Raw genomic sequence first — 27,710 nt, 5'->3', positions numbered from 1 at the left:
TTTAATAAGACATAAAACTATTACTGATATTATTATCCGCACTGACCAGCACAGCCAGCGTTCTTGTGAGGGTCCTACAATTGGACGGAGGCACACAAAAGTTTTTTTTTGTATTAAAGTACGTGCACATGGGTCGGATAAGCTGTGGATTTGTGCGTTCTTGTAATCAGCTCTTCATGCACTGAGGTCCTGCTAATACAATATGAACAAGCCGCGCTGCAGTGTAAAGCATGGATGAGAGGCGGGACCTGCAATATGGCCCCTTGTGTCATAAAACATTCTTTTAATACAACATTTAAAGGGATTATTAAAAAAGGGTTTTTTGTTTATTTTTTTTAAAGAAACAGCGCCACCCCTGGCCACAGATCGTATGTGGTATCGCAGCTTCATTCCATTTCAAATGGAGCCGAGTTGCAATACCAGACACAACCCATGGTCAGTGGTGGCGCCATTTCTTACAGAAAGTAGCCGTGAAGATGTAAACCTGGACAATCCCTTCGAAGGATCATTGCCAGATTATCAGATGTTCCGGATTGTTGGAAGACCACGACAAAGCATGTAAAATCTGGACGGATCGTTTGTTCTTTTGGTATCATATAAACACAGTGACAAATGATGAGTAAAATCCAGCAAAATGGATCCCTTTAATCAGGCCTGTAATCTGTAGCTTGCCGCAGTTGAGCTCCCAAACTTGTAACTCTTGCAAAACTACAACTTCCAGCATGGGAAGATATGTAAAATCTCACAGATCAAATTTCATATTATCCCAGAAAACAGTTTTTCTACATCCAGAGCTGCATTTAAAATTCTGCTGATTTTCTGCTAGTTGTCGGGTTGCATTATCTGACTGCTGCCCTCTGCTGGTTCAATGTGTGTACTACGCTTGCTCTGCTGTGGAGCATTTTCGGACTTGCCAGCGCTCTATACGGTAGCAATCCATCTAATGAAGGTGTAGCAGAATTTGAATTGCAGCTCTGGCTGTAGCCAGTGCAATAATGGAACTCGAGGTATTTAAAAGCAAAAACTTGCAGCTGTAACTTAACATTTAAGGACTCAAGAAACACTAGATCTGCTCGTCTCCAGAGGTGACCTCCGGCGCTGATAATCCAGTCAGCAAATCCTAATTATTATTTCTGTTTGCAATTAATGTCCGGCTGAGAAGAAAGCGATGTTTACGACACATTAACCTCCCGCCGCTCGTATCATGGCGCCCATCGTTATACTCTCCAAACGTAATGGTGATTTATGATTATTATATATAAATGGCGGCAGAGCGACCTTGATCGACACCAAACTGCCCCCCTCATATTACACGTGGAGTATGTATGCACTAGTTATCACGTTAGGGGAGGGGATTCCTTTGGGTTCCAGGTTTTTTGGATGGCGGCATTGAGAGAGGAGAATAGAGAGCGATCCAAAAAAAGGATCTAATAATGAAGGACTGCACTCAATGCCAGTCAGCTGCGCCTAAAGCCAGCAGAAAAATGTACTGCATGAGGAAAGGCCTCTGATGAGCTCATAGGGTGGGAGCAAAATGATAGTATTTGGATAAAAAAAGATCAGTGATGACGTCTTTCTGTCCGGTTAGACTCATAAGTGGCAGGAATAGGGAAATCTTGGAAATGGGATGGCATCTTTGATATTGTCCACTCCCAAAATGCACTGCAGGTATCGCTCAAATCCCATCCCGAAACCGCCGTGTGGAACAGATCCGAACCGACGTATATCTAGATACCTGCAAAAGAGGAAAAATGGTGAGAACTTGTAGAGGTCGACTAATATCCAGCTGGACAGGACATAAAGGAGGAGCACTGTAAGAAAACCCTGCAGTAAGCTGCTCTCAGCCAATCATCACCTCCGAGGACATTCCTGGTGATGCTGATTGGCTGAGAACAGATGAATGACACACAGGGAAGCTCCCTAAAGTCCATTTCAGCTGCACTCCAGACAGTGCACAAATAAAACTGTAGGATCAATTGAAATGGAAAATAAGTGGTTAGGATGAATATGGGAATAATGAATTGGAACTTACCACTGGTACGTGTCAGCCAGTCCTAACCTACAATAGACAGGCAAACCAAAGATAAATGGTAACGAAGTAAAAAAAATATCATCCTGAGAGTCCGATATCCTTCATTCCAGAGCTGCACTCACTATTCTGCTGGTGCAGTCACTGTGTACATACATTACATTACTGATCCTGAGTTACATCCTGTATTATACTCCAGAGCTGCACTCATTATTCTGCTGGTGCAGTCACTGTGTACATACATTACTGATCCTGAGTTACCTCCTGTATTATACTCCAGAGCTGCACTCACTATTCTGCTGGTGCAGTCACTGTGTACATACATTACATTACTGAGCCTTAGGTACATCCTGTATTATACTCCAGAGCTGCACTCATTATTTTGCTGGTGCAGTCACTGTGTACATACATTACTGATCCTGAGTTACCTCCTGTATTATACTCCAGAGCTGCACTCACTATTCTGCTGGTGCAGTCACTGTGTACATACATTACATTACTGATCCTGAGTTACATCGTGTATTATACTCCAGAGCTGCACTCACTATTCTGCTGGTGCAGTCACTGTCTACATACATTACATTACTGATCCTGAGTTACATCCTGTATTATACCCCAGAGCTGCACTCACTATTCTGCTGGTGCAGTCACTGTGTATATAAATTACATTACTGATCCTGAGTTACATCCTGTATTATTCTCCAGAGCTGCACTCACGATTCTGCTGGTGCAGTCACTGTGTACATACATTACATTACTGATCCTGAGTTACATCCTGTATTATACCCCAGAGCTGCACTCACTATTCTGCTGGTGCAGTCACTGTGTACATACATTACATTACTGATCCTGAGTTACATCCTGTATTATACCCCAGAGCTGCACTCACTATTCTGCTGGTGCAGTCACTGTGTACATACATTACATTACTGATCCTGAGTTACATCCTGTATTATACTCCAGAGCTGCACTCACTATTCTGCTGGTGCAGTCATTGTGTACATACATTACATTACTGATCCTGAGTTACATCCTGTATTATACTCCAGAGCTGCACTCACTATTCTGCTGGTGCAGTCACTGTGTACATACAGTACATTACTGATCCTGATTACCATCTGTGATACCAATAACATCACACAATACTCCAGTAATAACACCGATAAGTGAACCAGAGAATTCTGAACATGAAATTTATGATAATGAGATAAAGTCATAATTTCGCAATTAGTGTTGGTTACAGTCGAAGAAGCAGCAAAATACAGTTGTGAACTTTCCGTAACCTCCGTATCTAAAGCAGACGATCATCACACATTCCACGTGAATTAAGTAGGTCTGGAACGATCTGTTAATCAATGACATCACTGACTGGCGCAAATCAGAGCCAGGAACCTGTCCGGAGCAAAGCTAATGCCAACACGCTCCATCATAGCAAGATATTACACGGAGCTCAAGCAGATATTCTACTGATATATACATATAAATACCGTACATGTACCTAATACAGAAAACAGGGGAGCCCTACCATACTGCACATAATACAGTCATAAGCCTGAACGAAGCATCATAGATCAGCTATAGGAATAAAGAGAACAAAAATAACAATTAACCGGAGAACATTATCATCACTAATTTACCAACATATAAATATTATAATACTGCCCCTATGTACAAGAATATAACTACTATAATACTGCTACTATGTACAAGAATATAACTACAATACTGCCCCTATGTACAAGAATATAACTACTATAATACTGCCTCTATGTACAAGAATATAACTACTATAATACTGCCTCTATGTACAAGAATATAACTACTATAATACTGCTCCCTATGTACAAGAATATAACTACTATAATACTGCCCCTATGTACAAGAATATAACTACTATAATACTGCCCCTATGTACAAGAATATAACTACTATAATACTGCCCCTATGCACAAGAATATAACTACTATAATACTGCCCTTATGTACAAGAATATAACTACTATAATACTGCTCCTATGTACAAGAATATAACTACTATAATACTGCTCCTATATACAAGAATATAACTACTATAATACTGCTCCTATGTACAAGAATATAACTACTATAATACTGCTCCCTATGTACAAGAATATAACTACTATAATACTGTTCCTATGCACAAGAATATAACTACTATAATACTGCTCCTATGTACAAGAATATAACTACTATAATACTGCTCCCTATGTACAAGAATATAACTACTATAATACTGTTCCTATGCACAAGAATATAACTACTATAATACTGCCCTTATGTACAAGAATATAACTACTATAATACTGCTCCTATGTACAAGAATATAACTACTATAATACTGCCCCTATGCACAAGAATATAACTACTATAATACTGCTCCTATGTACAAGAATATAACTACTATAATACTGCTCCTATATACAAGAATATAACTACTATAATACTGCTCCTATGTACAAGAATATAACTACTATAATACTGTTCCTATGTACAAGAATATAACTCCTATAATACTGTTCCTATATACAGGAATATAACTACTATAATACTGCTCCTATGTACAGGAATATAACTACTATAATACTGTTCCTATGTACAAGAATATAACTACTATAATACTGCTCCTATGTACAAGAATATAACTACTATAATACTGCCCCTATGTACAAGAATATAACTACTATAATACTGCCCCTATATACAAGAATATAACTACTATAATACTGCCCCTATGTACAAGAATATAACTACTATAATACTGCTCCTATGTACAAGAATATAACTACTATGATACTGCTCCTATGTACAAGAATATAACTACTATAATACTGCTCCTATGTACAAGAATATAACTACTATAATACTGCTCCTATGTACAAGAATATAACTACTATAATACTGCCCCTATATACAAGGATATAACTACTATAATACTGCTCCTATGTACAAGAATATAACTACTATAATACTGCCCCTATGTACAAGAATATAACTACTATAATTCTTATATAACTTGTCAGTATAGAGAATGTGACGGCACACACGGGTTAGGCGACACATAATTAATGATTTCTGCCTCTCCTTGCCATCATCATCATCTCTCCCATAGAATAATCCTAGAAATAACTTTCTCCTTATTGGAGTCAGCTGCTGGTAATCAGAGCCGGGTGCTGGGCGCACACACAGTGACATGTGAGGCCGTCATCTGGCCCTGATTTGGGATTTTAATAAATGTACATTGAATTAATTGAGCAAAAGATAAAAATAGCACAGAAGCCGTGTCATGGCTGAGTGCCCCGGCCCCAGCGCGGAAGGGAGAGCAAGGGCCGCACCTCGTGCTTGAATTTGTAGAATGTGTAAGAACGTACAAACAACCCTGCTGATGCCGAGTGTGAAGGAGTCCACCTGCCATACCATACACAGGTGTTACACCGCTGGTATCACTGCCATATTGTACACAGGTGTTATACCGCTATCATTGTCATACTGTACACAGGTGTTACACAGCTAACATCACTGCCATACTGTACACAGGTGTTACTGTTATGATCCGGTGACTGTGGAGCCGCATGAGAGACTTTCTCAGGAGTAAGTGGTATCTGTACTGACCGCAACCCCTAAACTGACACCGCAACTAGAAGTAGCCGTGGGGTGTGCCTAACACGTCCTAGACACCTCGACACAGCCGGAGGACTAAATACCCCTATAGGTGGAAATGGGAATTCTATCTTGCCTCAGAGCAGAACCCCAAAGGATAGGCAGCCCCCCACAAATATTGACTGTGAGTATAAGAGGAAAGACACACGCAGGCAGAAAAACAGGATTTAGCAAAAGAGGCACTTCTAGCTAAATAGAAAAGGATAGGACAGAATTCTAAGCGGTCAGTATTAAAATCCTAAAAATATCCACAGCAGATAATACAAATATTCTACATCTAACTAAAGAGATAGCATGCATATCTGCAACTCCCGAGAATCCAGCATGACTGAAAAATCCAAACAAAGTCTAAGCTGGACAAAAACACAATGAATTGCACTGAATTGCAAAGCACACTGCATGTGTGCACAGAGACAAAAAACAGACACTTATCTTAGCTGAAATGACAGCAGAGCATGAGGAACCAGAGAGAGATGCAATCCCTCCAAGAACAATGGACAACTGGCATGGACTCATGGATCCTGCACACCTAAATACCTAGTAGAGCTGCAATCAGCAGAAACACCTGCCAGGATTACAACCCCAAGACAACTGCACTACCATTAACAACCACCGGAGGGAGCCCAAGAGCAGAATTCACAACATGTTACACCGCTAACATCACTGCCATACCGTACACAGGTGTTACACCGCTGGTATCACTGCCATACTGTACACGGGTGTTACACCGCTGGTATCACTGCCATACTGTACACAGGTGTTACACTGCTGGTATCACTACCATACCGTACACAGGTGTAACTTACACCACTGGTATCACTGCCATACTGTACACAGGTGTTACACCGCTGGTATCACTGCCATACTGTACACAGGTGTTACAACGCTGGTATCACTGCCGTACCGTACACAGGTGTTACACCGCTAATATCACTGCCATACCGTACACAGGTGTTACACCGCTGGTATCACTGCCATACTGTACACAGGTGTTACACCGCTAATATCACTGCCATACCGTACACAGGTGTTACAACGCTGGTATCACTGCCATACCGTACACAGGTGTTACACCGCTAATATCACTGCCATACCGTACACAGGTGTTACACTGCTGCTATCACTGCCATACTGTACACAGGTGTTGCACTGCTGGTATCACTGCCATACCGTACACAGGTGTTACACCGCTAATATCACTGCCATACCGCACACAGGTGTTACACCGCTAATATCACTGCCATACCGCACACAGGTGTTACACCGCTGGTATCACTGCCATACCGTACACAGGTGTTGCACCGCTAATATCACTGCCATACCGCACACAGGTGTTACACCGCTGACATCACTGCCATACCGTACACAGGTGTTACACTGCTGACATCACTGCCATACCGTACACAGGTGTTACACCGCTGGTATCACTGCCATACCGTACACAGGTGTTACACCGCTAATATCACTGCCATACCGCACACAGGTGTTACACCGCTTCTTCTCGATGACTGTACTGATGTAATGAAATGCGTCTGCACTAAGGCGAAGATGTACGACAAGTATAAACATTCCTTCTGTCTGTCCTTCCAATAGTTCATCATGTCCAATAATCCGGCACCTCAAGAATCAAATTACCGAATATAAAATCTCGAGCTTTACCTGTCGAGACGTGACTGCAGGACAGGAAGTCTCTCCTCTCTCAAGCTCCCGCCAAAGAGCTCTCCGACCCCAGGGACGAGCAGATCCACGGCGGCGGCCTGCAGGGGGCGATAAAGGGAGACTCAGCGCGTCCTCATCCTTCATGTATCGCCTACAGCAGGGGGTGGGAGCCCAAACAGCCATCGACCATACTATAGGGCTGACCTCGCTCGCCTGACTGCACTGTGTGAACACCACCCAACACTTATTATTTACACGGATGCAACTTTGTATCAAAGTTTACAGTTTAATTTAAAAAAAAAATGCACAAAAAAGTTACATTATAAGCAGAATTCAGAGACCTTCGCGTTTCCCAACAGTAAAGCAGCTGGTTTTCTCTCGAGTCGATGGTGGAAATTACTTAATGGGAAATGTGGGAACTTGTTACGACAGAACCGTTTTATTTTTTTCCCACTTTTTTTATCTCACTTATGGGGCAACGTGGTGTAATACAGGGGCGGACGAGGACGGCAAAAGCTATTTTTTTTTTTTCATTTACTTCCCCGTCATATATAATTAATTGTGCAGTTATTTTCACCTTATTTTCCACTTTATGTCTTGATGGAAACAGTCAGTAAGTTGCTGTTATCAACTATAGGTTTCTTTATTTTGTTCTCAATAACTTATTAACAGACTAAATACCCCGAGCAGGTATTAGTTATTCCGAGAATAATGTGTCCTCCGAGGATTGGGGCGAAAATCTGTACTATCCCTTTAATTGCCAAAAAAAAACGCATGTTGGTATTTTACCACAAGCTGCAACCAGACTGTAAGAGTCGGGTCTGAGTTATCGCTGCCACAGTCTTAGGTCCAGGTGCAATATTCAGGGGGCAAAATTAATTTAAAGGGATTTTTTTTCTGGATTGCTGGTGGTCGGGGTCGTGATGGGAGAGGGGAGCAAAGAAGTAGTAGCAAAAAAAAAGAAAATTCCATCCTTTTATACAGCTGATTCCAGAGGAAGTGATTGCAGGAACCTTTCTTCTGGTTATCGTCCCTCTTGTTTCTCATTTTTGTCATCCTTCTCCTTGTGCAATCTTCTATTAGCTCAGGGAAGGGATTGCAGGAACTTTTCTTCTTGTTATCATCCCTCTTTCAATCGCGTTTTTCTCATCCTTCCCCATGAACAAACTTCAATCATCTCAGGGAAAGAATTGCAGATACCTTTCTTCTTGCTATCATCCCGCTTGCAATTTAATTGATATCATCCTTGCCCCTGTACAAGCTTCAATGATCTCAGGGAAGGGATTGCAGGAACCTTTTTTCTTGCTATCATTCCACTTGCAATTTCATTTGTGTCATCCTTCTCGCTGTACAAACGTCAATGATCACAAAATAGGAATTGCAGGAACTTTTCTTCTTCTTATCATCCCTCTTGCAAAGTCCTTTTTGTATTCTTTTCCCTGTACAATCTTCATTTATCCCAAGGAAGGGATTTTGCAGGAACTTTTTAACATGTCATCAGGCCTCTTGCAATTACAGTGTGCCAGTGTCATGTCAATACCCACCCCGCACCGAACAATTTCTAACAACACTGAGGAATACCGTAAACTTTTTACAGGTTATCATCCCTCTGACTGTTGCAGTCATCTCCCCTGTGAAAACCCCAATGACACCAAGGGAGATACAGAAACTCTTCCTCTAGTTATCACCCTTCCTGACCATCATTTCCTATCAGCTGTACAATATTGAGTGTCCTCAGGAACCTTTCTTCTTGTTATCATACTTCTTGCAATCTCATCTTTCCCCCTGTACAAACTTCTGTTATCCCAGGTTAAGGAGCGCCCAGGAACTTTTTAACATGTTATGAGGCCTCTTGCAATCACAGATTGCTAAGTCTCCTTCCCTAAACAATCTATAGCAATACCGAGAGGAATACAGGAAACCTTTCCTAGGATATCACCCTCGTAACAATCACTGGCCAGAAGAGTGATACAGGAACTCTTCCTCTAGTTATCACCCCTGCTGGCCATAGTCTCCTATCACCTGTATAACCCTGAGTGTTCTCAGAAACTTTTCTTTGTGTTATCACATCCCTTCAATAACAGTCTTTCGGAAGTACAGTCTCCATTCATCGCAGGGGTAACATAGGGGTTATAAACGCTCTTATCCAATGCAAAAGGGATACTTTTTTATTCTCTATTTTTACCAGCATCTGGATCATGAGATCTTTCGTCTTTTCGACTGAGATAATTTTAAGTATAAAAATCACTATATGATAGATGTTTGCATGTTGGGGAAGCAAACGGTGTACATATATATTTGTTTTCAATATGTTCCTGATTAGGATACACGAAGCTGTACCAAGATCAGTCATCAGCTGGTATCACGCCTACTTGTTGATGGTTTCCAGTTAGTAACAAAAGCCAGTTTCTTCTCTTAATCAAGAAATGCGAACCTCTTCCTACCTGCCGGTGTCCCCGCTCCCTCTTCTGATTTGTAGGTCCTGCGTGTGTCACGCCGCAACGATGATGTCGCACTGGACCTACAAATTAGAAGAGACACCAGTGATTCCTGGAGGCGGTTTGCAGGGGTCCCATCTTTGGGGCCAAGGATTACTAATGTGGCCACTGCACCAGGGTCTTGTGAATTGATAGATATCACGTTTTTAACCCCATTGACGCACCTACAATAATCCTCCAATTTTTGGTTTATTTTTAAAATTTAAATGGGTTTGATTTGTAGATTGTGAGCCCTCGTGGGCAGGGTCCTCTCTCCTCCTGTACCAGTTGTGACTTGTATTGTTCAAGATTATTGTACTTGTTTTTATTATGTATACCCCTCCTCACATGTAAAGCGCCATGGAATAAATAATAATAATAATTTGTGCTCACATAAATTTGCATTGGACCTGTGTACGCAAAACGATAAAAGATTTCTGAACAAAGCTATTTGAACAGAATATGTATGGGACGATGGGTCTGCCCAATAGGAAAGCAACGCAGGATGCGGACCACGCTACTTACCGTACGCTGAGGCCCATCGTCATTGTCCCGGGCGTAGAAAGGCTTCAGGTCATACGGGTAGTTGATGATAAAGACGGGAACATCGCCGCAATGTCTGACCAAATACTTCTCGTGTTCGGTCTGCAAGTCACAGCCCCACTGCAAGAAACAGACAGCACTCAATTCTCCAGATCCTTACGTAGATAAAAAACATAAAATTCTGCATTTTTTAAATTTTGTTTTACCCGTTTTATTTTTTTTTTTTCGTTTCACAGCAGTTATTTATTTTTCACTCTGGTACGATTTTGCCTGGAAACCATCAGCAAGTAGCTGCTGGCTGATCTATTATTTTTATTTTACATCTATTTTTGGCTTTTTAATCACCTCAGTAAAAGATTTATTGCTTTGTTTCTTTGGTTTTGGCTCATAAGGTGACAGAGCGTGCAGCTAGGTTCTAAGACTAGATGTAATTCTGCTGCAGTTTGCATTCTCTTCATGGCATACACCGATGATTATGAAAAATGCTAAAAAATGGATTGCAGAAGTCGCTTTGAGTTACCTTTTGTTAAGTCCAAGTAGGTGTTTTCAGATATACTTCACTGGGGGCGTGTACTTCTTCTACCTGTATGATGCTGACCAATCATAAGCAAGCAGCAACACACTGGAGGAAAATGTTCTGCCTCACTGTCGACACTGGGCCCGCAGCATCGCACCGGCTGGGGCACCTACTTCTCCCACCCAGGACCCGCAGCATTGCTCCACTTCTGCTACTGGTTTCTTGAGGATGGGACCATGCCTCCTGTGACCCCGCTCCACCGATCACACCCACCCCCAGGTAATATATCTTAAATTCGGACTAGAAGACGGACCCCAATATTTCTTTTCCTATTTTCCTCCCCAAGATTTGGGATGTGTCTTATGGTCCGGTGCGTCTATTAGTCTGAAAAAAAATATTTACTCACTGAACAGTCACATGATGAATAAGCTGTGTTGATACCTGCTTATGATTGGTCAGCATCATACAGGGGGAAGAAGTACACGCCCCCCAGTGAAAGCTGTCTGATAACACCCACTTGGACTTAACAAAAGTTAACTCATTAGTTACCAAATACTTTGCTAATATCTCCGCAATGAAGAGGCAAAACTTAAATAAGAAAACCTTTTTAAGAGGGTCAATTTGGGGTATGGATAACTGGACAGTACCCACAAGAATGTGGTATCAGGTTGTGGGAACCCTGCTCATGGTGGATCTATCTATCCATGTATCAAAGGGTTTAGTAAAAAAAAAAACAAAAAAAACAACAAACCCTTGAGTGACTTCGCCACTGACCGCTGATTTATCACCAACCTCGGTTTTGTGCTGAAATGAAGTTGCCACTTTCTTGAGAATTTCTATGGCTTCGGTATAAGACATTCTGGAAAGAAAAAAAGTAAGAAACAAGTCGAGGTGTGAAATGGTCACCGGATCGGGGGCAGAGAAAGGACACACTGGGAGTTGTAGTTCCACAGGGTATGACGTAGCACCACTACACAACATATTAACACTGTGTGTAACCCGGTCCCTTAAAGGAGCTGTGCTTTGTCTGACTGGGGTCCTCTACTCCGGTCACACCTAAAGCTGCATCCAATATCTTACAATCTTACAGGAATGGAGCTGATGTTATGGGCTAAGGTGATACCATATATGTATGTGATCTATACCTAACCCCAGGGTCGGTATCAGGGTGTCCTGGTGCCTCAGGTGTCCTAGGATATCCTGATAGAACATACACTACGGTGGTCAGGCTGAGGCGATGTAGCTGCTATCCCCAAGGAGCCCACACATGTAGATATTATTAAATTCTTACACAATAAAATTATTCTTCATCATTCGATCCAGACGGTCCTGGTGGAAAAGGAACAAAAAAAAAAAAAAAAAAGATTAAATTAGCCAAAATGCATATAAAAATTGTAAAAACAATGATAAAAAGATGCGCCTCCATATAAACGGTACATAATAAGTAATAAGGCAGTCGAACTTGCAATCATTTGATCACTTATACTTATGACAATGTAATTATGGCCGCTGGCTGGGCTTCATAGGAGGACTAAGATGTTGGCCATGGGGGACCTTCAGCAGGCCCTGACATGCCAAGGTAAGAGTGAGCACAGCAGCAAGTGGGCCATTTAAATGCCGCTGTCAGTGATTGATAGCAGCAGCTAAATGGTTAATAGCAGCAGCATTTAAACGGCTAACAGCAGCAACACGAGCTCTCTGGTCTAAGCAATCGCTGCTGTTTAACCCCTTACATGCTACTGAGGTATCCAATCAGGCGCCCATTCCCCAGAATGTGATTTCAGGGAGGCGATGAACTGCTTTGGCAGCCACCATCTTGGTACTCTTATAAAGCCCAGACATGTGATAGGTCAATTGACTCTGTAGGATTCACAGGAGGATTGTGCAGTGTGAACAGGCAGCTTATCACCAGATGAATGAGAAACGCTCATTAAGCGGGTGAAATTCTGTTTTGTTTCTCAGAAGAAAAAAAAATATTCTCGGCAGCGCATAGCCTGTGTACACAAGACTCGTGCTGCCGAGAACAATGTCGGCCTATGTTCACGGGGCGATGTATAACAGATCATTCAGTGAGCATCGTTAGAGTGGTCTGCCTGTGTAATGACTGCAAAACTGGTGGTGTTAACGAACCCTAAGGGTATGTTCACATTTTATGTTTTTTTTTCTTCTGTAGGTAGCATATTTTTTTTGTTCCATTCAAGAAAAAAAGTTGCCAAAACCCTGAATTATCTGACAGGCTGCAGATTTGTAGAAAAAAAAATGCAGAATGTGAATGGGATTAATGAAGTCTCATTCACTTTGATGGTACTGCAAAAAAAAAAAAAAAACTTTGCAAAAACGCCGCATGTAAACAGACCTTCTGACTTCGCACTTACTTGCTGTCCCGGGGACACGTCTTTGAAGAAAAGGTTCACGTCCTCGGGGCAGGCGGAAAGTAACGCTGCGGTCGTGTCTTTAAACAGACTCTCCATAACCTACAAGAAGAAAAGAGAACGAGGTGGAGGAAATTATAAATATAAATACACTGCTCAAAAAAATAAAGGGAACACTTAAACAACAGAATCTAACTCCAAGTAAATGAAACTTTTGTGACATCAAACTGTCCACTTAGGAAGCAACACTGATTGACAATCAATCTCACATGCTGTTGTGCAACTGGAATAGACAACAGATGGAAATTATTGGCAATTATCAAGACCCCCTCAATAAAGGAGTGGTTCTGCAGGTGAAGACCACAGACCACGTCTCAGTACTAATGCTTTCTGGCTGATGTTTTGATCACTTTTGAATGTTGGTTGTGCTTTCACACTCGTGGTAGCATGAGACGGACTCTACAACCCACACAAGTGGCTCAGGTAGTGCAGCTCATCCAGGATGGCACATCAATGCGAGCTGTGGCAAGGTGGTTTCCTGTGTCTGTCAGCGTAGTGTCCAGAGGCTGGAGGTGCTACCAGGAGACAGGCCAGTACACCAGGAGATGTGGAGGAGGCCAGAGGAGGGTAACAACCCAGCAGCAGGACCGCTACCTCAGCCTTTGTGCAAGGAGGAGCATGAGGAGCACTGCCAGAGCCCTGCAAAATGACCTCCTGCAGGCCACAAATGTGCATGAGTCTGCACAAACGGTTAGAAACCGACTCCATGAGGATGGTCTGAGTGCCCGACGTCCACAGATGGGGGTTGTGCTCACAGCCCAACACAGTGCAGGACGCTTGGCATTTGCCACAGAACACCAGGATTGGTAAATTCGCCACTGGCGCCCTGTGCTCTTCACAGATGAAAGCAGGTTCACACTGAGCACATGTGACAGACGTGACAGAGTGTGGAGACACCGTGGAGAGCGATCTGCTGCCTGCAACATCCTTCAGCATGACCGGTTTGGCAGTGGGTCAGTAATGGTGTGGGGTGACATTTCTTTGGAGGGACACACAGCCCTCCATGTGCTCGCCAGAGGTAGCCTGACTGCCATTAGGTACCGAGATGAGATCCTCAGACCCCTTGTGAGACCATATGCTGGTGCGGTTGGCCCTGGGTTCCTCCTAATGCAGGACAATGCCAGACCTCGTGTGGCTGGAGTGTGTCAGCAGTTCCTGCAAGATGAAGGCATTGAAGCTATGGACTGGCCAGCCCATTCCCCAGACCTGAATCCGATAGAGCACATCTGGGACATCATGTCTCGCTCCATCCACCAACGTCACGTTGCACCACAGACTGTCCAGGAGTTGGCGGATGCTTTAGTCCAGGTCTGGGAGGAGATCCCTCAGGAGACCATCTGCCGCCTCATCAGGAGCATGCCCAGGCATTGTAGAGCGATCATACAGGCACGTGGAGGCCACACACACAACACTGAGCATCATTTCCTTGTCATGAGGCATTTCCACTGAAGTTGGATCAGCCTGTAACTTCATTTTCCACTTTGATTTTGAGCATCATTCCAACTCCAGACATCCGTGGGATATTAGTTGTGATTTACGCTGATCATTTTTAGGTTTTATTGTTCTGAACACATTCCACTATGTAATGAATAAAGATTTACAACTGGAATATTTCATTCAGAGATATCTAGGATGTGGGATTTTAGTGTTCCCTTTATTTTTTTGAGCAGTGTATATACACAAGTAGGTAACACTCTGCCCACCCTAAGAAGGATCCGACCCCACTGCCAAATTTATAGAAGGACCATACAGGGGGCCGCAGTCACATGATCCATGACACGGCCCCTCTCTACACCCCCAGAAGGACCACACAGGGGGCTGCAGTCACATGATCCATGACACGGCCCCTCTCCGCACCCCCAGGAGGATCATACAAGGGGCCGCAGTCACATGATCCATGGCGTGACCCCACTCCACACCCCCAGAAGGACCATACAGGGGGCCGCAGTCACATGACCCATGACACGGCCCCTCTCTACACCCCCAGAAGGACCATACAGGGGGCCGCAGTCATATGATCCATGACACGGCCCCTGTCCACACCCCCAGAAGGACCATACAGGGGGCCGCAGTCATATGATCCATGACACGGCCCCTGTCCACACCCCCAGAAGGACCATACAGGGGGCCGCAGTCACATGACCCATGACGTGGCCCCTCTCCGCACCCCCAGAAGGACCATACAAGGGGCAGCGCAGGCACATGATCCATGACACGGCCCCTCTCTGTACCCCCACAAGGACCATACAGGGGCTGCAGTCACATGATCCATGACGTGGTCCCTCACCGCACCCCCAAGAGCATACAGGGGGCTGTAGTCACATGACCCGGCCCCTCTCCGCACCCACCTGCATTATGTCCTCCAGGCTTTCTGTGAAGGAGATTTCCGCTTCCACCATATAGAACTCGGCCAGATGTCTCCGACTCTGTGAATTCTCTGCTCGAAAAGTGGGGCCGAAGGTGAAGACTTTCTGGAACCCCCTGAAAGAAAAATAAAAAGGAAAGTTATCAATAAGACAAGTCAACTGTAAGATACCGAGGGGTCTGATCTCTGGGACCACCCCAGTGTAAACCAGGGGCCCATTTATGTCATATGAATAGGATCAGACACGGAGGATGGACCATTGTGACCTCCATTATTGGGAGCCTCAGGAATATGTAGGACAGGGGGCCGTGTCCCACGTTTGGTCATGGGCAATCACAGAGCTGAATATAACATGTGCCCTCAGATGGAGTCACGGGAAACATCGGGGTCTTGGAGATTTAGCAGCTTTACCCCGACATGATCTCCAGGTGCAGCTGTCCGGACACGGTAAGGAATGCAGGAACCCCGAAAAACCCGCCGTCACCCTCCGGTCCGCAGTCTCTGCCGGGAGCCTATGGGAAATGATAAAATCAGCACCTGGTAAAGTGCTCCCCCTAGTGGAGAAACAGCAGTATCACTCCATAAAGGGGAAAACGTCTGCACATGTAAACAACCTTGCTCGATCCACCTAAAAAGGTCTGATAACAGAAAATAAGAGATTGTTTTCCACCTCTAAAGCAAATGTAGACCCTGTAATGACTCAAGCTCGCTTACCTCCACCTGGAAGAGTTCTCCAGCGCCTTCGCAGTCGTTAGAGGTAATTATGGGGGTGTGGATGTGCATGAATCCATTAGCCTATCACCGGAGAAGACAGAGACTATTACACACAGTGGAGCATTACGGTGATGTCACCGATACAGGTGGATAATGCACGATTTGTGGGGGAGAGGAGACCACATTTTCCTTATACTCTAGCACCCTCTTGTGGTCATACAGTAAATGACACATAGGAAAAACAGGAAAAAAATGGGTAATAGCAATCAATAAGGCTGCCTTTACCTCTCCCCTGTGAATTGTCACCCAGCATTCCCAGTTTAAAAAACAAAAAAGAAAAACAAAAAATAACTTTAATAATAAGAAATTGATTTAGAATAGCAAAAATTTTATAAAAAGCAGCTCCACCTAGTGGTGACATGGTGTAATGCTGCTAATTATAATGCCGAATTCCTAATATAATAATATAATTATCATAAGTCAGGTGACCAGGCTCGTTAAAGGGTCGACATTGACTGTTAGGATTGCTACTTCCAATAGGTGGCACTAGAGTTCTAGTCCTCTTCCTCTCTGAAGAGATAATTTGCAGAATTCCTTATACTCATCCATTATCCAAGACTAAAGAGAAGGAAAATGAGAACCTGTTTTAGGCCGTGTTCACACACTGCAGCCACAAATAATCTGAAGTGCAGTATTCAGTGTATGCAGCTTCCATGCAGAGCTATGTGTCTCCATTGTTACATGTCATTTACTGTAGGCAGGAGAAGAGGGAACGACTGAAACGTGATGCGGAATCAGACTACGCAGGGTTCTGTTTGTAGTCTGTAACCGTGGAGACACCTAGTTCTGCACAGCAGCTGCATACACAAAACGGAAGTGATAATAGGCAGCAGGGATTATTTAAGCAGGAACACACCCAACTGCGACACAACACGCCGACCAAGGCACCACACCCCGACAACGACCCGACACCCCGACAACACACCGACCACGACACCCCGACCACGAGACCCCGACCACGACAACACACCGACCACGACAACACACCGACCACGACACAACACCCTGTCGAACACGACACAACGCCCTGACCACGACACGACACAACACCCGGACCACGACACGACACAACACCCGGACCACGACACGACACAACACCCGGACCCCGACACAACACCCGGACCCCGACACGACACAACACCCGGACCCCGACACAACACCCGGACCCCGACACGACACAACACCCGGACCACGACACGACACAACTCCCGGACCACGACACGACACCCGGACCACGACACAACACCCGGACCACGACACAACACACCGACCAAGGCACAACAACACACCGACCAAGGCACAACAACACACCGACCAAGGCACAACACCCCGACCAAGGCACAACACCCCGACCAAGGCACAACACCCCGACCAAGGCACAACACACCGACCAAGGCACAACACACCGACCACGGCACAACACACCGACCATGACACAACACACCGACCAAAGCACAACACACCGACCACGACACAACACCACGACACACCGACCAAGGCACCACACCCCGACAACGACCCGACACCCCGACCACGACAACACACTGACCACGACAACACACCGACCACGACAACACACCGACCACGACAACACCCTGACCACGGCACAACACACCGACCACGACACAACACACCGACCACGACACAACACACCGACCACGACACAACACACCGACCACGACACAACACACCGACCACGACACAACACCCCGACAGAAGGAGAAACATCCAAACCTTAAAGAACTGGTGTATGGCCGCCGTGGCTTCGCTGCGGACCCGGAGTAATGAGCTGAATGTGTTTGTCCTGCAGCGCAGGTGAGGGAACTGCCGGACGTATTCTGGAGGGTGCCGCTCCTTTACTTTCAACGGAAAATCCTGCAAAAACAAATAAGTAACACAGATATAACAGGTCAATGTCTGCAGCTGTGAGAGGGGGGAGAGAGCAGCACAGACATCGCCTGTAACATCAGTGACAGCAGCTTCTCCTCCTACCTGAGAGTCACAGCCTCCTAATACACGAATGTCCTCGGCCTTCAGCTCCACATTCTGCGATTTACTGGGACTCCTCACCAACGACCCGCAGACCTCCACCGAACTGCCGAAACTGATGGCACTAAGCAAAGAGGCGCTAGGAGTGAATAATGAGTGCAGCTCTGGAGTATAATACAGGATAAGTAATGTATGTACACAGTGACTGCACCAGCAGAATAGTGAGTGAAGCTCTGGGGTATAATACAGGATGTAACTCAGGATCAGTAATGTAATGTATGTACACAGTGACTGCACCAGCAGAATAGTGAGTGCAGCTCTGGGGTATAATACAGGATGTAACTCAGGATCCGTAATGTAATGTATGTACACAGTGACTGCACCAGCAGAATAGTGAGTGCAGCTCTGGAGTATAATACAGGATGTAACTCAGGATCTGTAATGTAATGTATGTACACAGTGACTGCACCAGCAGAATAGTGAGTGCAGCTCTGGAGTATAATACAGGATGTAACTCAGGATCTGTAATGTAATGTATGTACACAGTGACTGCACCAGCAGAATAGTGAGTGCAGCTCTGGAGTATAATACAGGATGTAACTCAGGATCAGTAATGTAATGTATGTATGTACACAGTGACTGCACCAGCAGAATAGTGAGTGCAGCTCTGGTGTATAATACAGGATAAGTAATGTATGTACACAGTGACTGCACCAGCAGAATAGTGAGTGCAGCTCTGGGGTATAATACAGGGTGTAACTCAGGATCAGTAATGTATGTATACAGTGACTGCACCAGCAGAATAGTGAGTGCAGCTCTAGAGTATAATACAGGAGGTAACTCAGGATCAGTAATGTAATGTATATACACAGTGACTGCACCAGCAGAATAGTGAGTGCAGCTCTGGTGTATAATACAGGATGTAACTCAGGATCAGTAAAGTAATGTATGTACACAGTGACTGCACCAGCAGAATAGTGAGTGCAGCTCTGGGGTATAATACAGGATGTAACCAGCATCATGGTTCTTGCACGTCTTACCTGTGTTTATGATGGGGCTCGCCCACAATCTGGAGGCTTTCCAATGTTGAGCCATCATTGACATGCAGGAATAATATTTCTTTCTGTGAGCGGACGGAGCGGACCCAGCCCTGTAAAGTGATACAGGAGAGGATGTCACTTCTCATACAGGGGATACACAGGTGCAGCCCGGCCCCCCCAGTGACAGGTGGCGGACCCCCGCAGGCTGCAGCACTGTAACATCTATCCACAGAAAAGTAAATGATTTTACACTGCAGTTTACTCAGTGCTGCCATCTAGTGGCCAACGGGCTGTTCCACAGGAAGATGCGCAGTCAGACCTCAGATGCTGCTGTAGAAGGTTATAGGATCCCACAACCCAGAAGTTATTGTAGAGATGCAATTACCATATACCAAATATGATTTTTTCTTATATTTTTGGGCTGAGAATTAAGCAGGATTCAAATTTATATTTTTATTTCTTTTTTTAGTCCCCCTTGAAGATCTTGAACCTGTGACTTCAGTATTGAAGTATGTAGTGAAAAATTACTATCTCCTGGGATTCATGGGAGTACGAAGATGGCAGAGACCCAAGGCCTCTGACTGCTAAACTGACCCATTGGCACCCCACGATCGCCACATTAGGTGCTACTTGGATCACAACCTTGTGGATTGCACCTACATGGTGAAACAGCAGCAACCGGAGCTGAACTCCAGTCGCTGCTCATCGAGGCAGGTGCTGCTGTAACACAGCCGTTTATGGAGCGGGCTCAGCTGCACCAGCACATCGAATGGAGGCAAGACGTTCCCCTTTTCACTACACTCGACCACAAAATACGCTGGTATTAAAGGGTTATTCCCAAAATAATGGTCGCCCCAGCGCTCGGCTTTCTGCAGCAGTCCCATAGACAATTAATGGAGTGGATGTCTATATGGGGCTGTAGTAACTATTTAATGGTTATTACCGTCTCCATAGATCATATATTGTCAGACAGAGTTTGCAAATAAAAGCGATTTTGCAATTTACTGCGTATTGAAATTTTCAGCCGTTCTTGAGATAGTAACACTTTTCTTTACAGTTCATTGCCTTGGAGACCGACCACTGCTGCCAGACATGCTCACTTGCTCAGTGCTTACGAGTGTGGAAGCATTACATGAAGCTGGCCGGAATCGCTGCAGCTCCTAATCCCGGGCAGCTGCTTACGAGCTTGACAGCAGCGGTGGTCGGTCTCCTAGGCAACAAGCTGCAAACAAAAGATAAGTGTTAATATTTCAAGAATGGCTGCAAATTTTAACAAGTAGTAAATTGCAAACAATGCTTGTATTTGCAAGCTCTATCTGACAATAGCCATCTAGGAAGATGAGGAATAACCCTTTAAACCACAACAGCCCACCAGGGACATTATTACCACCATCAATGCTCAGTGTTAAACCTGTGAGCCAAAAACAAGGTGCCAGGAAGAAGAAGCGGGACATTCCCTGTGTCAGTGGTCACATTATGATAAGGGCAACACCGCACAGTTACCTGGATATTTACTCTCTTTTCTCCCTGGTCGACGTTTGCAACCAGAGCCTGTCGCACACTGAGCTTGGTGGTCGCGGTACCGTGACTCCGGCGACAACGACGCCAAGGGCGTGGGCCGAGGATGGAGAAGGACGCCTTCCTGGGGGCAAACATGGCGGCAGGAGGTGGAGGATTGGCAGAGAACGGGCACGGACCTTAAAAGGGGGGACAAAAAAAACAAAACACATCAACATACAGGATTCTAGTGGTCTAGCGGTGGGGACCACTCATCCGCTATCAGGTATTCAGGAGCGGCCGGGGAGCGCCTGTCTATCTCCGCCAGCCCCATCATCAATAAGAGAGGCCATGGCTAAAATTTCCAAGGGGCATCCCAGGGTTCGGACCCCCAAAGATCTTACTGGTACAGAAGTAATATCTTGTAATGCTGGGAATAAAACTGTTCATTACTTGGACAATTCCTTCTTAAGAAGCTGCGGCAAGAACGTGGATTTTGCTGTTTTTGGTGCGTTTTTTTTTTTTTTCCATTCAATTCAATGGGGTAAAAACCGCTGAAAGAAGTGACACGAACGATGTCCAAAAAACCATGCAAAGCACAAAACACGACAAAATAAACCCAATGTGTGTGCATGAGATTAAGGAAAACTCATAGGCTTTGCAGGTACTGTAAAAAGCAGCTGAAAATTAGAATAAAAAAAGCAGCAAAAACGCCCAGTGTGAACATAGCCTGAATGAACCCGCACCCCATAAACCTGCACATACTCGTCTCACGGACATTATTGCGCCACTGCACGCTTGCCTCCTCTATACTCATTTACTTAAATGAACACCTATAAGTCCTATTTTTCCCTTTAGGAAGTAGCATTTATTTATTTTTCTATTGTTATTTTTTATTTTATTTATTTATTTTATTGTTATTTTTTATTGTTGCATTTCCGTCCGGAGCCATTATTTATTTATTTTTTTTATAAAGGTTTTATGTGGACTTGCTTTTTTCTGAGGCACGGTTTGGTGATCATATAACTTTCTAACTTTTCCAGGGGAGCTTTATGTCGTGATATTCCAAGAGGCAACACTTTTTTTTTTTTTTACCCCCCATTGACGGGGAAAAGTTATTTTTTTTTTGCTTTGAATCATTTTGGAGTGCAAAGAATTATTTATTGTCCCATCTATAAGGGGGAGGAATAGAAAAAAAATCTAATTCTGTGGGTTTTTTTTAATACTGTTCATTATGTAGTGTATATTAATTTTATTTTACGGATTTTAGCAACAAAATATGCAAATTATGGTATTTTTTTTACGGATTTTAGCAACAATATGTAAACTATGGTATTTTTTTATGGATTTTAGCAACATCCTATGCAAATTATGGTTGTCTTTTAAATGGATTTTAGCGACACCATATGCAAATTATGGTTGTTTTTTTATGGATTTTAGCAACACCATATGCAAATTACGGCATGTTTTTTTGTTTACATAAAATCCCACAGCGAAAACGAGATTAAACTTCACAATGCAACAAACTAATAGGTATTCAGCTATAGATGCCCTGCTGGATCCCAGGTTTTCATGTCAGGAGGGCGATGGAACGACTGAGGGAGACTAGATGCCACAGTCACTAATGATTTAAGGGGTTAGACAGGATCAGAGATGGCTCCGAGCCGCGTCATTTCGGTGGAAGCCGAGCTGTGGATGCAATTCTAGGTCTATTTGCAGGATGGGAGCGTAATTAATTTTTTCCTTGTAGATTTCCACTTGTATAAGGTACAGAAAAAAATGCAATTGCATTTTGTGAATGCAGAATCCCAGCATTTGGCCACATAGATATCGTAGTAAATGTCAGGCTACTGTGGAGCTACAAGTCCCAGCATTGCAGCACCAGAAGCTTGTAACCTTGGAAACACACTGTAGCTTCCCCGCCATTCAGTGTCCCCATGACTGACTCTTCCAGCAGCGCCTCCACCCGTCTCCCTCCCGTCCCCTGCCTCACCTCACATTGCACTGCAGGGACTTCTCCTTCCTCACATGTTGCCGGCTGCAGGCCGCGACCCCCCTCAGTCACAAAATTACAGGAAGAGAATGAGAATTGTCAGCCATTTTCTTGAAGACTACAATAGGTATAACCCAATGGGAGTCGCCGCCAAAATGGCCGCCGCACTGGAGACAAAGCAGATTATCACCAGCCGTAAAGCAGAGGTGAGGAACTGATCGGAAGGAGCAAAGTGTTGTGGGTAATGTAGTTTTTTTTCCCCTTGTGTGGAGGCTATTACAATGTATTTGAAGAATTTACTCTGTTTAAATCGGTTATTACATGATATATTTCACTTTAAAAAAAATAGTCATAACATGAATACATTTTAACTCCTTCATGACCTGTGGATTTTTCTTTCCACCCCAATTTTTTTCCACGGGGCATAACTTTTTTTGTTGTCTTTTTTGCCAAACATATATATTTTACAGGCTTAAAATTTTTTTTTGAGCTCTTATTGGTTTATGAAGGTAGCAGCCTGTAGCTCAGTTTGAACAGGACGAGCACCAATATGGCGGAGACAGGGGGCCTTCAGCAAGTTGCCATGACAACACATGGTAGTTACCCTGTTGTGCCCTTTCAGGGATCACGTCTCTTCAAGAGACATCTCTGTCAGAGACTGGCATGTGAAGGGTTAAACGGCAGCAGTCTCCTAGCAGCTATGTAACATGCTGCACGGCTCCATAATTGCGCCACAGTCATTTTTTCCCCCATACATTTTCACGCTCTACACACCTCTTAGCCCCGCCACTGAAGAAGCGCTGGTATCCATAGAGATTTGACCACTCTTCTCGGAGTCTGGGTGGTTTCGCTTTTTTTCAGGAGCCCTCTGGTACTTGTGAACTCTCCTGGGAAAAGAGACCTCCTGGACTCCTAAAAGAGTCAGCAAATCTCTCAGGTGACCTATTATCTTCTCAAAATGTCCAGGAAGAGGCGCTTCCAGAAGTTTTTTCGGTGCGTGGCAGGTGGCACTGAGATGCTTCATCTATAGGTCCAGAAGAAGACAGACCACCCACAGTATGAGATCTGGAGGGCTGGTCCAGAATTTGGGAAGCTATCCTGCTGCCCTGTTAGTTTGGTATCATGTCCCCCTTTTAGCTGTATCTATGTTCTTAGGATGCAGATAGTATTGACTATAATGGTGGAGCGAGGAGCGTCATTTCCTTGCTCCACCACTCACCTGTGCTGTCTGCGGCTCGGCGAAAGTGGCGCCAGACTACACAGCACAGAGCGGAGATCTGCAGGTGGAGTGGAAGTGAAGGTGGGCCCTATGGGGCATCCTACTATGTGTGTGCATTGGCACTGTTAGGAGATCATGTGTGGGCAATCATACTGTTTTTGGCAGGAGGATGGTGGGGGCATCATAAGTAGGAACCATGCTGGTTGATGATCATAGTCAGGGCATCCTGTGTGGAGGGGCACTGTGGGTGTATTATGGTATGTGGTGGGGGCACTGTGGGGCATCTTACTGTGTGTGAGTATAGTCAGGGCGTCCTGTGTTGAGGGGCACTGTGGGGCATCCTACTGTGTGTGTGAGCATAGTGAGGGCATCCTGTGTGGAGGGGCACTGTGGGGCATCCAACTGTGTGTGTGAGCATAGTGAGGGCATCCTGTGTGGAGGGGCACTGTGGGTGTATCATGATATGTGGTGGGGACACTGTGGGGCATCCTACTGTGTGTGAGTATAGTCAGGGCATCCTGTGTGGAGGGGCACTGTGGGGCATCCTACTGTGTGTGTGAGCATAGTGAGGGCATCCTGTGTGGAGGGGCACTGTGGGTGTATCATGATATGTGGTGGGGACACTGTGGGGCATCCTACTGTGTGTGAGTATAGTCAGGGCATCCTGTGTGGAGGGGCACTGTGGGGCATCCTACTGTGTGTGAGTATAGTCAGGGCGTCCTGTGTGGAGGGGCACTGTGGGGCATCCTACTCTGTGTGAGTATAGTCAGGGCATTCTGTGTGGAGGGGCACTGTGGGGCATCCTACTGTGTGTGAGTATAGTCAGGGCGTCCTGTGTGGAGGGGCACTGTGGGGCATCCTACTCTGTGTGAGTATAGTCAGGGCATCCTGTGTGGAGGGGCACTGTGGGGCATCCTACTCTGTGTGTGAGTATAGTCAGGGCGTCCTGTGTGGAGGGGCACTGTGGGGCATCCTACTCTGTGTGAGTATAGTCAGGGCGTCCTGTGTGGAGGGGCACTGTGGGGCATCCTACTGTGTGTGAGTATAGTCAGGGCGTCCTGTGTGGAGGGGCACTGTGGGGCTTCCTACTGTGTGTGAGTATAGTCAGGGCATCCTGTGTGGAGGGGCACTGTGGGGCATCCTACTCTGTGTGAGTATAGTCAGGGCGTCCTGTGTGGAGGGGCACTGTGGGGCTTCCTACTGTGTGTGAGTATAGTCAGGGCGTCCTGTGTGGAGGGGCACTGTGGGGCATCCTACTCTGTGTGAGTATAGTCAGGGCGTCCTGTGTGGAGGGGCACTGTGGGGCTTCCTACTGTGTGTGAGTATAGTCAGGGCATCCTGTGTGGAGGGGCACTGTGGGGCATCCTACTCTGTGTGAGTATAGTCAGGGCATCCTGTGTGGAGGGGCACTGTGGGGCATCCTACTGTGTGTGAGTATAGCCAGGGCGTCCTGTGTGGAGGGGCACTGTGGGGCATCCTACTCTGTGTGAGTATAGTCAGGGCGTCCTGTGTGGAGGGGCACTGTGGGGCATCCTACTCTGTGTGAGTATAGTCAGGGCGTCCTGTGTGGAGGGGCACTGTGGGGCTTCCTACTGTGTGTGAGTATAGTCAGGGCGTCCTGTGTGGAGGGGCACTGTGGGGCATCCTACTCTGTGTGTGAGTATAGTCAGGGCGTCCTGTGTGGAGGGGCACTGTGGGGCATCCTACTCTGTGTGAGTATAGTCAGGGCGTCCTGTGTGGAGGGGCACTGTGGGGCTTCCTACTGTGTGTGAGTATAGTCAGGCCATCCTGTGTGGAGGGGCACTGTGGGGCATCCTACTCTGTGTGAGTATAGTCAGGGCGTCCTGTGTGGAGGGGCACTGTGGGGCATCCTACTCTGTGTGAGTATAGTTAGGGCGTCCTGTGTGGAGGGGCACTGTGGGGCTTCCTACTGTGTGTGAGTATAGTCAGGGCATCCTGTGTGGAGGGGCACTGTGGGGCATCCTACTCTGTGTGAGTATAGTCAGGGCGTCCTGTGTGGAGGGGCACTGTGGGGCTATAGAAAATATACATGGCAAGATAATATAGAGACCTGGTATCACGGTATAAAACCCCATGCAGTAATATGCTGAATACAATTTGATTGTGATGTTATATACACAGAGATCCTGGTGCCAAAGTATAGAACCTCATATATAAGGTATTGCTAGATACCATTCTGCAGTGTACTGTAAGCATGCTCGGATCCCGATGATGACCCCATGGAGAACATGTATGACAAAATATATACAAAAACCTGATATCACAATGTAAACCATCATACATAAGGCATAGCCCCTATAGAATAAAGGGCATAAAGCAGTGGCGTAACTACAAAGTTATGGGCCCCGGTGCGAACTTCCAAATGGGCCCCCGCCCCTGCAGCCCTGCCATACAATTCAATGTAACCCCCATAGAATACAATGCAGCCCCCCTCATAGTATAATGCAGCCCCTCCATACAGGGGCAGTGAGAAAGACACGAGCAAATGCTGACGAGGGGGCAGGGGAGAGGGCACAAGGGGGTTAGGGGAGACAGGCACAAGGGTAACATAGGGGGGCTAGGGAGCAAGGAAGACAGGCACAAGGGGACACATGGGGGCTAGGAGGCAGGGGAGAATGTTACAAGGGGACTAGTGGGCAAGGGAGACTGATACAAGGGGACAAGGGAGACTGACACAAGGGGACTAGTGGGCAAGGGAGCCTTACACAAGGGGCACACGGGGACAAGTGGGCAAGGGAGACTGACACAAGGAGCACACGGGGACTAGTGGACAAGGGAGACTGGCACAAGCGGACACAGGGACTAGTGGGCAAGGGAGACTGACACAAGGGGACACACGGGGACTAGTGGGCAAGGGAGACTGATACAAGGGGACTAGTGGGAAATGGAGACTGACACAAGGAGACACACGGGGACAAGGGACAAGCACAAGGGGACAAGGGAGACAGGCACAAGGGGACACAGGTACTAGTGGGCAAGAGAGACTGACACAAGGGGACACACGGGGACAAGGGATTCAAGCACAAGGGGACACACAGGGACAAGTGGGAAAGGGAGACTGACACACAGGGACTAGTGGGCAAGGGAGACTGACACAAGCACAAGGGGACAAAGGAGACTGACACAAGCACAAGGGGACAAAGGAGACAGGCAGGCACATGGGGACACACAGGGACTAATGGGCAAGGGAGACTGGCACACTGGGACAAGTGACACAAGCATAAGGGGACAAGGGAGACAGGCTCAAGGGGACACATGGGCCTCTGACCTGCCAGAGCCGCTTGCAGCGGCGACCGCTGCGACCGTGGTAGTTACGCCCCTGTCTCACACACACACTACAGATATCACACACACACTACAGATATCACAAACACACACTACAGATATCACACACACGCATACTACAGATATCACACACACACATACTACAGATATCACACACACACTACAGATATCACACACACACACACTACAGATA

General features: G+C 45.7%; 1 protein-coding gene and 1 long non-coding RNA gene across 4 annotated transcripts in view; one reads left to right on the top strand and one right to left on the bottom strand.

The window, feature by feature from the left end:
- Positions 1-364: 364 nt before the first annotated feature.
- Positions 365-23,118, bottom strand: NARS2 (asparaginyl-tRNA synthetase 2, mitochondrial). 3 transcript variants are annotated; one of them, XM_077298678.1, is made up of 15 exons: positions 22,896-22,993; positions 21,006-21,199; positions 19,503-19,612; positions 18,466-18,586; positions 18,208-18,348; positions 16,414-16,494; positions 16,111-16,211; positions 15,683-15,815; positions 13,278-13,376; positions 12,194-12,231; positions 11,695-11,761; positions 10,368-10,505; positions 7,366-7,463; positions 2,033-2,059; positions 365-1,735 (listed from the first exon to the last, which is right to left on the bottom strand). In XM_077298678.1, exons 1-15 carry the CDS (start codon positions 22,936-22,938, stop codon positions 1,591-1,593), a joined length of 1,536 nt encoding a protein of 511 aa, XP_077154793.1. In that variant the 5' UTR covers positions 22,939-22,993; the 3' UTR covers positions 365-1,590. The 3 variants fall into 3 exon arrangements, with proteins under 3 accessions (XP_077154793.1, XP_077154794.1, XP_077154795.1); XM_077298679.1 differs by having other exon boundaries at positions 368-1,735; positions 22,993-23,118; XM_077298680.1 differs by lacking the exons at positions 365-1,735; positions 2,033-2,059 and adding an exon at positions 9,810-9,886 and having other exon boundaries at positions 22,896-22,994.
- Positions 23,119-23,180: 62 nt separating this feature from the next.
- The window catches only part of LOC143817331 (uncharacterized), a 203,083-nt gene continuing 198,553 nt past the window's right edge, over positions 23,181-27,710 (top strand). The window contains exon 1 of the long non-coding RNA XR_013224116.1: positions 23,181-23,233. This is a non-coding gene — a long non-coding RNA (uncharacterized LOC143817331). The remainder of the gene's footprint in view (positions 23,234-27,710) is intronic.

The sequence above is a fragment of the Ranitomeya variabilis genome, chromosome 3 (assembly GCF_051348905.1).
Source record: "Ranitomeya variabilis isolate aRanVar5 chromosome 3, aRanVar5.hap1, whole genome shotgun sequence".
NCBI lineage: Eukaryota > Metazoa > Chordata > Amphibia > Anura > Dendrobatidae > Ranitomeya > Ranitomeya variabilis.
The sequence above is the reverse complement of the archived record's forward strand: the minus strand, read 5'-3'. Positions and strand labels throughout refer to the sequence as shown.